This window comes from Lissotriton vulgaris, chromosome 6, assembly GCF_964263255.1.
Source record: "Lissotriton vulgaris chromosome 6, aLisVul1.2, whole genome shotgun sequence".
Classification (NCBI taxonomy): domain Eukaryota; kingdom Metazoa; phylum Chordata; class Amphibia; order Caudata; family Salamandridae; genus Lissotriton; species Lissotriton vulgaris.
The window spans coordinates 1,093,531,297-1,093,546,481 of record NC_141694.1 but is presented as its reverse complement, the minus strand read 5'-3'; the positions used below and the strand labels follow the sequence as shown (position 1 = coordinate 1,093,546,481).

The 15,185-nt window shown below is 40.7% G+C and overlaps 1 protein-coding gene across 1 annotated transcript in view; it reads right to left on the bottom strand.

The window, feature by feature from the left end:
- The window catches only part of WTAP (WT1 associated protein), a 161,824-nt gene that overhangs the window by 91,960 nt on the left and 54,679 nt on the right, over positions 1-15,185 (bottom strand). The window contains exon 6 of the mRNA XM_086927154.1: positions 3,934-4,112. Within this exon, the coding sequence (XP_086783280.1) occupies positions 3,934-4,112 (179 nt within the window). The remainder of the gene's footprint in view (positions 1-3,933; positions 4,113-15,185) is intronic.

The window sequence follows — 15,185 nt, the reverse complement described above, 5'->3', positions numbered from 1 at the left end:
CATCTCCAAGTTATGAACATATAATTTCATCGTAACGATCTGCAGTAGTTGGCACTAATGGATTTCAAATTGGGAACATTGAACTGCTCAATGTTCTTCGAATATTTTTATGTTCAGTGATAAGTGCCTATCAAGTGTTAGAATGCATTAAAAAGCCTATCAATTTTAATGTTTCAGGTCTGTTAAGGCTTTGTGGAGTCATGTAAAATAAATAAGGCATGAAACAGTCCACATGTCAATTATTTTGAATTAATGCTTCAAAATATTAATGTGCGTGCATTCTGGACACTATTTTGGAATAAATTAGGCACGTCCTTTATTGCATTCTAATGACTGACCTTTCTACACAATGCTTCAAGGGAACACTTCAAAACTGAGCAGACATTTCAAAAGTGAGGCCTGTGCAGCTGCAAAAAAGACTTACGGCAGAGCCAAGGAGAACAGGCCTTTAATCTAAGGCACATTTTTAAAGATGACCGGCTAAAAGAAACACAATGTCGCAGTTATTAATGTTACTATCATGAATGATGGTTTCTTTAAGAAGACCTTTTAAATTCATGGGAGATGGAAGAGACTCAATCCACTATCAAACATAAGAAACAAAAATATATTACAATCTCAACAGGGTCAATGGATTTTATAAAATGGATCTTTCCTTCAAACCTTGGTGATCGAAGAGATTAATGGACAGAGATGGGTCTAGGCTATGCAAAGTACATGAGATTAGCTTTTTGAGCGTTCGCGGAACCGATGTGGCCTTGGTATTATTGGGGCTGGTTTGAAAACTTTTTTCCTTCGAATACTAAAAGGTGAAATTTGCTTTTGGGCCACATGGTAAATCGTAAATTGCATTACAGGTTTTGCGAGTCCTCTGGAGACCCATTCCAAGATTGACTGATAAACTTTTAAAAGACTGGAATGATTAATGTATAAAACCTATGACGTGCATTTGGCAATAGGCCGTACAAATTTCAAGTAGATGCCTGCACTTGCGTGGTTTTATTTTCACTTGAACCATTAGCGGCGTTAGTACCTCTACAAATAGAAAAGTTAGGTTACCAAAGATTTCTTAAAATCGTTGTGGAAACAGCAGTCTATATTCGCTGACAAACACTCTAGATATGCTGCAAACACTAGATAACAGAAAAATGCAGTGCACAAATCTCATTGAAGGCTAATAGTTTAGACAGTCTTTAGATAGGACTTTGAAACAAGAAATATACTATTGGGTTGGCTCAAGGTAAAAAAAAATAGAACCTTAAATTGGTCTGACAAGTAGCTCAAGAGCAGTGCTTTCGGGTTGTGACTGACAGGGAAAAGCATAAGAGCAGGCATTTCCGTTTTTAAAAACGTAGATAATTCTCAAGCTTTGGTTCAGATTGGAGTTCTTTTTTCTATCATACGAGTATGCAGCTTTAAATATTTTAAAACATTTATTCTGAAGACCCAAAAATGTTGTCTTCCCTTAACAGTTTGGAGAAAAATCAAACTAGTGTTTACATTTCCTTTTTGTTTACTGGAAGTAGTAAACTATTCTGTTTTGTTAGACGTCACATTTGAAATATTTTGTGCTAACGTGCAACCCATTTAGCAACAGATTCTGCTACTTCAAGTAATGATTTCGGCACCACTGAGCTCCAGCAACAGCACAAACACGTGCTAAGCTTAGTACAACACCACTAAAAGTAGTATGTGTTTTTTTATATGTTCTGAATGTTGTAGCCCAGAAAGGCGGTTATAATAGATACAATACTACTTTAATTGCACCTGAAAACCCGACACTGAGAAAGGATGGCATGCTGAAAATATACTGCAAACATGGTCACCTTTCCTTATAGTTTTATGTCAAAAAGATTTGAGGCCAACAACCCCTGGATTTTGCTTATCACTCTGATCTCAGTATCAGAATTGCACATTAGGGTGTTTTTAGATCTGGCTCCTCTGTTGCGGCATATGACAAGTAGAGGACTGAAAATTTCAATTTGCAGGTTGGACTGATGCTAGATGCGGCTTTTTAATGCTCTATTCACCAAAATGTTATAATAGGCATGACAGCCCAATAACAGTTTTATTTTCTATCTGTGGTATGACCTACAGTTTGCATAGGACTGAAACTGATGAAGTGCATCTGGAAGCCATGTTTTCTTTCCCCTAGATATAAACCAACAATATTGTTAAACTGTTCTAGGTAAAATTCAGGATGCTAGTCACCAAAGGAACTAACCTTGTGTGCACTTAAACAAATGCTTTTCTCTATCCTTTTCATGAATCCCATAAGTACACCCTACCTAAAATCTAGCAACTAAAGGCAAACAAACATTTGCTTTCAGTTAACCAATTAAATCTGTACCCACCCAAGCCTGAACAAGCAGAAGCCCTAATTCTGACACCAACAAGAAAACCTTGTCAATTCAATGGCTGGATTATCCTTTTAAAAAAGAGACATCTTTATTTAAAATGTTCTATGCAAAGTGCAAGTCCACAAGAAACCAGAACTGCCAGCCACAATATTTTTAAAGCTTACATGAGCAAATTCCCCCAGTTCATTAAAAATAGACATAGGTCTCAATAAAAAATTAAGTCTGGCTTTAGGACAAACGTTTAGTGCGTGGTTGCAGAACCAGGAGATAAGAAGCTTTAATATTAACCTGAATATTTATATACAATTATATATATACACTGCCTTATCTTGGCTTCATACATTAAATAAAGCCAGAAATTCTCAGGACAACTGACACTGGGTCCAAAATATCTACAGTACCAGTTCTGATATGTGCAACCTACACTGAAAAAGGTCTTGGATCCTCTCGGGAAAAACAAAAACTACTGTCAGAAGCTGTTGAAATTTTCCAAACCATTTCTAGTCAATCCAGCTGCCAAAAGGATTTCACAGTAGAATATAAAAATGTCCTCAAAAGTGTAGCCATCAAACTTAAATATATTTTAAGAAGCAGTGCAAAACAGTCATACAATGGAACAAAACAAATTGACCAAAACCTACCATAAATGTTGCTACATTTGCTTGGCCATTTACGATCAGTGCAGCCAACGTAAGCCCTGTACTACAGGACAACACGTTGTACTAAATACATGTAGTTTGGTTATAAAAATCAAGCAGTGACACTGCTTCAAATTAAGCGATCTGGTTAATTCCAGACACCCATATTGCACATAAATAAGGTTTACTTTTTAAGTTCTTGCATATCTGAATATCCAATTTTACAAAGAACAATGCATTGCTTTGACTTTTCCAAATCAGGGCTCAGTTGCATACTACAGTACCCAAGACCACTTGGTGAAGCATAAATGCACACTGTTGGTAGTGCATGCAACTTGTAGTTATGGCACTTTGTGTGGTAATTCAAAAATGTATTAGCAAACAGTATTTGAGGCATAATTCCCCAGGTATTAGTATTTGACTCAGTTCAGTGAACACGCAGGAAGTCCACAGTCATACTGGCAAAACTGACTTACAGTCTGTAAGTCAATAGGCTCAGGTTAGGAGCGAAGACCATTCCTTAGATTTTTACTGGAATTTTACATGTTCAATCAGGATTTCAAAAACTACGTTGCTTTCCAAACTGTCTGTAGACACAAAGTACCACAGACTTCAGTTCCTCCCTGTAATGTCTTCAAACCGAACCATTGTGCAAGTGTGACCAAGTTCTAGCAATGAAACAATTGTGTTATTGGAGGCGGACACTTCTTCGGAGAATTCCGACGCAGTCAGGCCTCTGAAGCAATGGGGAGGAAAAAAAGCTGAAATACAAGGTCATCTGATAACATTAAGCATTACAAGCTGGACAGTTAATGTGGCTTTGGCTCAAAAAAGTCTGAGTCTTGGAGTGGAAAGAGTACTTGTCTGTCCCACCAAATCATTCTTGTTGTGGGACTGTCAGGGTTGTCTTGACTGGGGAGTATTTGTTTGTTTACCTATCAGGCGTAAATTTCCAGGCACTCAGTTCATTTTGTGCTTGTTCCAGTTTGTCTTTAGTCTGTTCCAGTTCACCTTTCATTTTTAGGAAAAACAAGTTGATGGCTGGGTCCACCATTGTTGTTCTCAGCTGGGCAACGCTCGGCTGCTGAACTTGCTTGAGGTACTGGATCTGGTTCTGCATTAACAAACAAAAACGTTTGACTTGTGAATATCATGTTTAGCAGGCTAAACAAATCTAAATCATACAATGTGATTTGTTCATGTTTCTACTCTAAATGCACAACTTCTACAGCATCGAAGCACTGAAAAAGACAGGGCCCCTTACTAGTTATATTACCAATATTTAGGACATATTCCGGCTGCAAGAAAACACAACAACTAAGTTATTTAACAAGCATTGGAAATGCAATAGGTCTCGCACCATTAGAGTTAGTGCTTTTAGAATTGTTTATGGGTTTTATTGTAAATGTTTAGCATTTTTGTTTCCTGTAGCCAATGCTAAAGAATTACAAATAAAAAAAGCCATAAACATTTCTAAAAGCTCTAACTGAAATGGTCTGAGACATATTGCACTGTGTGAGGGTGAGGGGTTGAGGGTGAGTGAGGGTGAGGGTGGGTGAGTGAGTGAGGGTGAGGGTGAGTGAGGGTGAGGGGTTGAGGGTGAGGGTGGGTGAGGGTGAGTGAGGGTGAGTGAGGGTGAGTGGTTGAGGGTGAGGTGTTGAGGGTGAGGTGTTGAGGGTGAGGTGTTGAGGGTGAGGTGTTGAGGGTGAGGTGTTGAGGGTGAGTGAGGGTGAGGGTGAGTGAGGTGTTGAGGGTGAGTGAGGGTGAGGGTGAGTGAGGGTGAGGGGTTGAGGGTGAGTGAGGGTGAGGGGGGAGTCTCTGAATTGGTTCATAATCTTTTTTTTCCTCTTGTGGCACACAATGAAATGGCCTTCTTGGAAGTATAGAAAATATCAGTTCAACATGGCCGCTCACCACTATTGGTTTTTCCAATGCTTCAGAAGCATTGTCAAAGCCAATACTGACAAACAACAAGCAAAGGCAAAGTGAGACTGCCTGGGATTCCTAATGCTTTTTTTTCTCTAGTGGAATGTTTGTTCACATTAAGAGCTCACCTCACACAATACACTGTTTTGTGTCAAATTAGCCACTCCGTATCTGAGCGTTCACACATTTGGTCTGGCTGATATTAAAAACAAATGTTTAGGACGTTTTTCACAACAAACTGGCACTGTGACTGACCTTTTTTTAAACTGTGGACTCTGATCTGAAAGCCACGCATGAGCCTTTTGCAAATGAGACTGACTCTGCCCCAGCCCTGCCACAATTTCAGAGACACTGCTAGCCCACAAGCCCTGGTTCCTTTGTAAGTCCATACGGCTCTTCCTTGGTGGAAGCCAGTATTCAAACGCAGTCCACGGAAGAGCTCAGAGCCTGCAGTCGGTGCGGCACGAGTCCTTCAGCAGGTCATCTATATTTGATTACCTCGCCGGACCCCCCAGGGGGACCCAAGGCTGAACAAACTAAAAATTGTCAACTTAAACGTTCTGAATCTTTAATGTTGGCACTTACGTGCGGAGCAGCAGCGGCGCTACCTGAGGGCTGGCCGGCTCCGGGTGGCGTGGAATAATTTATTTTGTACATGGTTGTTTGGCAGGGACGTCGCAGGCCCCGGGGGAGATGGGGATACATGGGGTATCCAATGCTAGGCTGCGCATTAGGAAGATAAACGCGAGCAAGCCCCAGGCGAAGCTCGCTGGCAGCCAATCAACATTCAGATCTCCAGGGCGCCCTGTATCATGAAGAGCTGAGCCCGTGCCAGTGCAGCGCCCACCGGGAGCATATTCTATTTGTCTCATACATGAAACATGGTCTAGTGGGTAAATTGTTGACTGCTGAACCGGGAAAAGCGCGTTTTAATCCCAACTTCCCGCCTTGAACCAATTGTGTGATCCTGGGCTAATTTGACTTCAGTCGCCTGCGCCGCAGTTCTCTCAACTCACTCAATTGGGATCGCGAGGAAATAGTTTAAGCCGCAGGGTTGAGTGCTATTCAGAAACAAATAGATACCTAATTTTGACAGAGCATTACAATAAGATTTCAAACACCAGTTTTCTACTATATTTTTTAAATAAAAGATGCTGGTGCCATGAGCGTATGTGGCGCGGCTATCTGCCGGCGTAAATAACACCTACGTCCGCAAAATGGAATTTCATGCACCCTTAGCAAAACACAAGTTTACGAGCCTCTCCCATGCAAGAGCAAAGCTAGATAACAGGTTTCTAAATGGATGCAACTGATAAGGGAAGAAGTAAGTACGGCAGTGTAGGACATTTTCCATTGCGCGAACAGGGCGCCAGAGAGCTTTACAAATTTAAATTTAAAAAAATGCGACACGGCGGGCAGGGGAGGGGGTGGAGCGGGGAGAGGGAAAAGACGGAGGGAAGGCCAGATAAGGGGGAGGGGGGGGGGGGGAGGAGAAATGCGACACGGCGGGCAGGGGAGGGGGCGGAGCGGGGAGAGGGAACAGACGAAGGGAAGACAGATAAGGGGAGGGGGGGAGGAGAAATGCGACACGGCGGGCAGGGGAGGGGGCGAGGAGAAATGCGACGTGCGGATGAGGGAACTGATGTGCACGCGCTTTTAAGCTCAATGCGCATGCGCATTGAGCTTAAAAGTCACGGGCACTGCAAGGAATCGCCACGATTCCTTGCAAGTTGGGCAAAGAGTGGAAAAGCCCCCATAGTCTCGCTTGCTCGATGCGCATGCGCATCGACAGGCGAGACCTAAAAAAGGCTTGTCTCTGTAGAAACCAAATAGATGCCATACAACAGGTTACACATGTCAAGTCAAGTCATAAAATTTGTATAGCGCACTACATACCCAGAGGGTTTCAAGGCGCTTAGGAAGGGGAGGAGGATTATTTGTCAAATATCCACGTTTTAAGCTGTTTTCTGAACGCTAGGTGGTTCTGGGTGAGACGAAGGTAAGCGGGGAGTGAGTTCCATGTTTTAGCAGCCAGGTAAGAAAAGGATCTGCCTCCCATGGTGGTCTTGTTAATGCGAGGTACAGTGGCGAGGGCTTGGTTGGAAGAGCGTAGTTGGCGGGAGGGGGTGTAGAAGGACAGTCGAGAGTTGAGGCAATCTGGTCCGATGTCGTAAAGTGATTTGTGTGCGTGGGTGAGCAGTCGGAAAGTGATCCTCTTATTGACGGGTAGCCAGTGGAGGTCTTTAAGGTGACCAGAGATGTGTTCGTTGCGAGGGATGTCTAAAATGAGCCTGGCTGAGGCGTTTTGGATTCGTTGGAGTTTCTTCTGGAGTTTAGCGGTGGTACCTGCGTAGAGGGTGTTTCCGTAGTCCAGTAGACATCAGCCTACGGTGATCTTGGCGAGAGCACTAACATTCCAAGAAAGAGGAGCTAAGGGCAACAACATTGTTGATATTAAAACAATGGCCTGCTTATTTATTTATTTATTTTTAGCCCCAAGAGCTCATCTAGGTACTTACAAAACAATCCATTCTAGTTACACACTGCACATCAAGCCAAAACACCAATAGTTTAGAAAGGAGAAAGTTCTATCTTGCAAATAACGAGCTGCAGGGGGTAGCGTATAAGGGAAGAAAGGAGGAGGAAAATGAAGACATTTGCAACTTGAAACTAACTACTCACTAGATAAAGTTATTGTACGTACTTTTATTCAAGGGCATTTCAAACTATGGTTTGAGTGAAAGCTAATTTACATTTACAGCAAAGGAAAAAAAACATTAAAATATGCTATTTAAAAGCATGACTTCCGAATCTGAAAATTACTTTCTGCTTTAATAATTAAAAGAAATCTTATTCCAAACATTTGATAAAGTAATACAGAGATGTGTGCGCTTGGGTAGACAAACACCCTTTATAAAAATGTAACTATTACACTAGATTTCGGATTTTAAAACGGAATATTGAACTGAGCTCCGTATATCAAGAATAGGTGTAAATACAGCGCTCTACTTAAATCTATATTCAAATGTTCTTCAAATTAAACACATAGCCTGTAACTGCAGGTGCTTTCCGCTGAGCAAAAATTAAAACAATTCTTACTGCAAAATACTTAATATAACAAATACGTGAATTTAAAAAGTCAACTTTGTCTTTGTTGGCTGTTTTAGGACTATTAAACAAGGCTCCTTTTTAGGTCGCGAACTACCAGATACCACACAGCTGCGCTATGTGAAAGACATCTTAGGGAGTTTATGAAGCAGACCTGGGTTTGCATTCTGCCCGTTGCCTGTCATTGGCTTTGTGGTTTGTGAACTCGCATTTTCTTGCCTTTTAATCTGCCTCATCACATTAACTGTGCATCCAAAGACAGAGATCGACTTCAAAGTGAGGATTTATGGGTGGAACGCAGATTGCTCTCCATGAAGTAGGGGTGTCACAGTGTCTGAAAATAGATTGGTGATGACTCATTTCAGCAAGCTTAACCTGTAGTTGGGACATTCATTTTGAATATTTAATGTCAAGAATGAAAACAAGTTTCCATGACAACTCCATTAAACACAGCTATCCACGTACTGGCAAGCCTTCCAGTAATGTACGGTGTTGCTGTGTGGGCGGGAAACATTTTTTAAATGGTATTTACATTTTTTATATCGCGCAAATTCGACCCAAAGGTACTGGAGTACTTCACATGAGCACCAATTAAATTACACGAGGACATTTTTTTTGTAGGCATGTGGAGAATAAGTCATTTGTCCAAAAGCACAGAATGTTGAGGCAACAGACTCAAACCTGGTTCCCCAGTTCCAAAATTGCAGCTTGGGCCGTTACACCACATCTTCTCTTAAAGCCTTCAGCTTCTTTCTAAATCTACCAGAGTATGTTCTAAAACTGACAGGACTAGTTTCTCCCTCTTCATGTGGGCAAGCAATAGGTTAAGTATTGGAACTTAGTATTTGAAGTGTACTCCTTTCACCGCTCATCTTCGAAGTGCTGTGTCTATATGGAGTGTGCGCTTCGGCCGATTGTGACGTTTCTTGAAGAGTGAACTCAGATTAAAAAGAAGCTTCCATTCTCTGTGTACTTCGGTTGGTGTACTCCTCACAGCCTTCCTTGGCGTTAGCCCACTCCTATATGCCTGTGCTTCTAAATTCGAGTCAAGACATGTGTATCTTGCTGTCCTCGTGTCGGTGTCTTTAAACCAGTCTACGAAACAATACAAGTTCCCTTTTCATCAAATCAGAAACGAGAGACTTTCGTCTCTAGGAGATTTATGGCGGGCGCTTTTTTTCTTTTCCCATAAGGTCACCACTCCTCGCACATATTTATGTGACCACCATAGAGGAATCAATAAACTGATTCTATCGAAAAGAGAGGAAGCGGTATAGCAAAAACATATTTAAAGATGGCCGCCACAATCTCAGCCTCTTCGCGCTTACCCACACGTTCACCAACAAGTGGGATCTAACGCGCGATCGAAATAAACAGTAGTTTAACCAATAATAGTTCGAATACCTAAAAAATAGAGAAAACAAATCAATGGAAGCACATTGTGAGACATATGGAGAGTAAACTAATAAGTTTGGGGCAAAAGAAGGATAGATCCCGATTTAGTAACCACTCAAAGATGGCCGACCGAAAAAACAGCGTCCTAATTGAATGCAACAAGAAACAGGTGAAATTACTCGAGCCCAATTAAGTTCCCTGCGCGACCTATAAATGCGTAGATAGAGCGCAGTGGAAACCAGAGACCATTCGCATGACGGCAGAGGAGAACACCCGGAAAACGCGACGGCATTTATTGAAATGTAAGTACTAAGCCCGAAACCCTCCACACCCAAAACCTTGATTAATGAATGATTCCCTAACGGAGAGCATCTAAACTAGACACTTCCGTTTTTTTACCCTATTTGTTTTAGATTAAGTTGACATTCTTAACCTGAGTGCACCAGACACTTTGCGCTCTAAATGAAAAAGAGTGGGCACTACAAAGGCATATTGGGAGGTAAGACCAACTTCTTGCAAGACATTTAGATATAAAATAGCAAGATAGTCTTAAAATTAATTACTTAACCGGAATGGATTTAAAACAGTGATACCCTGAAATCCTTTCATTTACTTTATAGTAAAAGGACACTTCCACCTTGAATGCGCCTGGAAATCCTGATTTATACAATCCAATAGCAGGCAACCAAAAGAGAAATTGGGAGGTAAGAATTACAACCTGAAGTACAGGTCACCCATAAAACATTACTAAATTAAGGGAAAACCCTAAAATTACTCTGTTTGGGTATTTGTCATCCAGCCCCAGGTTAAAAAGAAAGCTGATTGAAATACTGGGTTGTGAAAGGTATACCGTCCTCTGCATAAGATTCTTCTGCCAGAGACCTCAGGTACTATTAAGACTTTCTTATAATAATAGTAAAGTAATACGATGGCATGCTCTTTTAAAAAAATTTTTTAAAAAAGAAGTGATTGTCACCTAATCTAATGATTTACCCAATAGGCAGACAACTATTTTATCCTCACGGAGTAGCGGATCAACCCTGACCCACTCCAACTAAGAAACAGTTTTTCCTAAAGAAAGGTAAACATTTAAGGCAACATACCCATGATGAACTCAGATATAAAAAAGATTCACCAAAAGGGCAAACTAATGATTCAGCGCATTATCTCTCAATTGATTTATGCAGATATTGAAAAAATTTTTGATAAGGTTGGACATCGCCAAATTAAAAAGCGATTGACCTACAAACATCTAAAGGTATGTAAAAAGCTAATATACCTGTCGTTAAGAAATAAAAAGACATTAGATGTTAGGAAAAGACTGTGGGATGGTCTTCAAAGCAGTGAGCCCCCCATAGGTACTAGAGACTGTTTGGCACTAAAGGACGCCAAAAATAAGGGTGAGAACAAACACAAGTTGTAGGATTCACGAATACAAAAGGGAATAGCGATGTGAACAGTAATGCACAAGAGTAAGGATGAGTATACTATGCAAAAGAATGTGGAACAAGTGCAATGTCTTTGATTTAAAAATATAGAGTTACTGTGACATTAGGATATGATGTGTAGTCAGACACAGAAGGGAATAACTATGTGAACAGTAATGTAGAAGAGTTAGGACGAGTACACTATGTAAAAGATTGTGGAACAAGTGTAATGGTTTTGATTTAAAAACATAGAGTTACTGTGACATTAGGATATGATGTATAGTCAGAAAATGATGATTACTGTTCAGCCGCAAAGATACCATACAAAATGCTAATATAGTATTCTTCTTTTAAATTCCAGTGATTTTAAATAACATACTGTCCTGAAGAAGGTGACGATCTAATATCACCGAAACGCCGCGTCGACAATTTTCTGTTTGTGTGATAAATCTTTTATTCAGTGAAGTGTATCTTGTTTTTAAAAATTTTTTTGTGATTACTGCTACATCATGTGTTTTTAACAAAAATAAATCTTTTATCAATGAATGTATGTTTCCAAAATCGGCCTGAACAAAAACAATTTATAATAAATTTTCCTCTTTATACATGTCACAGTTGAAAGATCTATATTTTTTCACAATGCTAACTCGGTCATAATGATGTTGAGTAAGGGGTATGAAATAGAGTGTAAATTCAGTGATCCTAACACAACTTTGTGATACTTACTTTGGCTCACCCTAAGCGCCCGCCATAAATCTCCTAGAGACGAAAGTCTCTCGTTTCTGATTTGATGAAAAGGGAACTTGTATTGTTTCGCGACGTTTAACCCTCTCCCTTTTCACTAAGGGTTTCTCCTTCCAAATTTGAGGTTTAAACCAGTCTATCCATTCAAGCATGAACAAATTTAGAAAAATTGGAAGTCTACAAGAATGAAATTGACTTACCAAACAGTGAAAGGTGTGAAACAGAGCATCTTTGAGAAAAACGTTATAAAGTTAATCTATAAGTGACATTTGCAGTCTTCCCTCAAAAACTAGAGGCAATGATCGGAAACCATAGACTGATCACACCCCAACGCAATGCAGTAATTTACCTCAGTGGGCCAGACTAGCAAACAATGAAAGATATCCAATCGGACCCTTTTTGAACGAATAAGCTAGAGGGATTGTTCTACACTTATTGTTTGTAATTTACATAAGAAATGCCTTTTTAGTTGATTAGAATTAACCACAGCACGGGCAGGTTTCACACGCAAAAAAAAAAAAAAACCAAAACACTTTCCTTACTAAGCATCTCGTGATTTTAGCATTGGACTCTGAAGGAAATGGGAAAAAATGAAACCTAAACAAGGTTTCTCCGATTCCCAAATGCAACTATTTTCTGTGTCTGCCATAGAGCGGAGAGTTCAATGAAAACCAAGGTAATTAATTGTAGACATTTTTTTCCCAGACCTGAAGTAAAGTAACCAACAGTGAAAAATAACCTCTGTGCCAAGCACGATTAATTAATGATGCGATTGGTACATTTATTTCAGATCTTGCTTCACTCGTCAGGGAAGGAGTTTTTGTTGGAAGAGTATGGCGAAATGGGGTGTAAGGGACCTAGCTGATGGATGAGGAAGACAGAAGAAGCCGCTGCAGGAAATAACAGAATAGGGCAATCTGCATTCAGTGCAAACACCACAAAAAGCATCAGTATAACAACCATGCAGTTTTTTATATCCTTTTGTTGAACCCCTGCTAAATGCCTAGGTAGTTTTTACTCGAGAGTACATACACATACAATATCAAGTCTCCCCTTTTACTGTACTGAAGCAGTGGCACTAATGTGGCTAATTCTTATCTCACATCCAGCAATGGCTTTTTCCCTTGAATTCTGACAACAAATTCATTCACCTTTGGTACTGCTTTAAGTCCTACAGCCCTCAGCGCAAGGTCCGTGACTAAGCATTACAATCTCTCTCTTCCTATACTGGTTTAGAGTTTCTAACACGCAATAATTCTAGAGAAATGGCTTAATCATTGCTAAGCACTCTGTTATTAGGCCTATGGGTTTAATATGCATTAATGGAGGAATATGCAAACCGTTACCGACAACTGACTTGGGGGCACTGGCCTTACTAGGACCTACATCTGAAATTAATTGCAGCCACGCATTCTCGAAACATTAGAAAGCGGACTGTGCTCAAGTCTCAGTCGCTGCTGGACAAGGAATTAATTTTATACGACTTCTTTGTTAAGAACAAACATTAACTCACCATCAGGTCTCCTTATCCGGAACTCGAGAGAGGTAGAGAAGAAGATCAGTTGATGGACTGCATTATTTAGGACTTAAGTTTAACCAGTAGTTTCCATAGCTTCCTTGGTACTATGAACCCCAGATGCACGCATTTATACCAATGTACCATCCCCTGCAGGTTTTTAAACTCTCAAGAAGCCTTGATTCCCATTAACCCCCTTCCCCTCAGTGCAGAACTGCAGCACTGCTTTGTTCTACCTAGAATATTCGAACTCTCCTTCAGTCCTGGGCCAGGCACTGCCAATGGGAATAAGGTGTAAAAATGTCCCGTCTCATTGTTTCCCTTAATATGTATATTGATTTAGGATGGCCAATAAGACTGCCAGTCTCAGAGTGCAAGGATTACCTCGCCAGAGACCGAACAGAAGAACCAGTTAATTTATTGAGGAGGTTTGTAATGCACTACATTTCCTATTGGTTATATCAGTGCGACGACAACAGAAGTGGTGGCTAGATTGTTTTTAAGAGGTCACAAGGTTATGGCATTAAGCTGAGTCAATAAATACCCTTGTGCAATGCAAAGTTCAGTTTTCCTGGGTTTTCGAAACTTACTGCCTTTGGTTGCAGCGCTCAGGTTGAGGTTACGGACATTCTAATCTAGAGCCTCATCCCTTGGACTGTCAGGGAACTACCAGTTTCATCTTCCGGTAGGATCATGATCATTTCATGTAAAAGCCAGAGGAATGTTTCCAGGGCAATTTTGAATTGGTGAAGGTACATTCTGTCTGCAAGTTCCAAAATCTTTGTAGCCTCTAAATGAGTTACATACGTAGACAAGAGTAGGGCATGTTGCAGTAGTAGACTTAGAACAAGGGCTTCTCCTGTCTGTGGTCAGTATAAAAGAAGTAGGGCTTTCCACAAAAAGCATGGGCTACAAGAAAACAGACTGTCATTGCTTCAACTTGGAGCTCAAAGGTGAGGTTTAGGTCAGTCTTCCATGGTTGCTCACTTTTGATCAAGTGGATCGGTGTGTTCTGAGGTCGGGACACCATTCAAAGGGGGGGCTTTTGGACACGAATCTCGCCACAAATGGCTCCTTTCCTAAACAGGAAGCACTAACTTCTTTTGAAACAAGATCTAATTGTGGTAATCTGGTCTCTTCAGACCATTTTCAAAGCACTGCATTGTAGGTATATATATTTGAAGCTTTGTACTCCTAGATGCGTGTGCTAAGGGGTGTAGGTAGATCGAAAAGACGAGAGAGGTGATCTCTTTGGGAAAGTCGCAGATCACGGACTTTGAAAAGAAACTTAAGAGTTTGCCACCTTTTAACTATGGTTTGTGATGAAAGATCGGAATCACTGCAGTGCCTTTCCAGCAGTATTTCATGATTCACTGTGTCAAAGGATGCAGACAGGTCAAGGAAAAATCAGTATGGGCTTCTTGTATTCATCCAGACAGGGAAGACGGAAATCGATTTCTTGCTAAAATGATACATCTGTTCACACGAACCGTGCTACTTTGATGCACCAAACCATGCTGTTCTAGAACACACAAGTTCGGTCTGGACCTCCAAATGTGCACTCCTCGAGATTCTCAGGCTGCCAAATAGAGTACTAGCTTTCTCTTTTCCAGCCCCACCAAAACAACTTCCGTCCCTGCAACCATGGAGGACACTCTTGTAGCACCCCCCCCCCTTTTTCCCGGACCCCGACCTAATTGTAGTTATTGTAGACAGCCAAACCGGTTTAAAGATGTAGGATTTCCAAGTGGTCACACTGACAAAAACACAGTGCAGATTGATTTTCAAACGGTGCATGTGATCCCAGCAGAGAAACCAGCCATCTAATGATTTGAAGGCAGGATGGCAACACAAGCTGAATATTCACTAATAAGCAGTCTGCTGATAACAAATTTTGAATCACAGCCATCTTTTTTTACCTATTCCAAAGTTGTTAAATTCATTACCATTAGTAAAACAAGGACCCACTGAATCCATATAATGTTCCTAGGACAGGGCTAATACAACTCCGGTATAAATTTCGTAGGCAACAAATATCCTGAAGATATTCAGGTAAACAGTTCAGCTATGA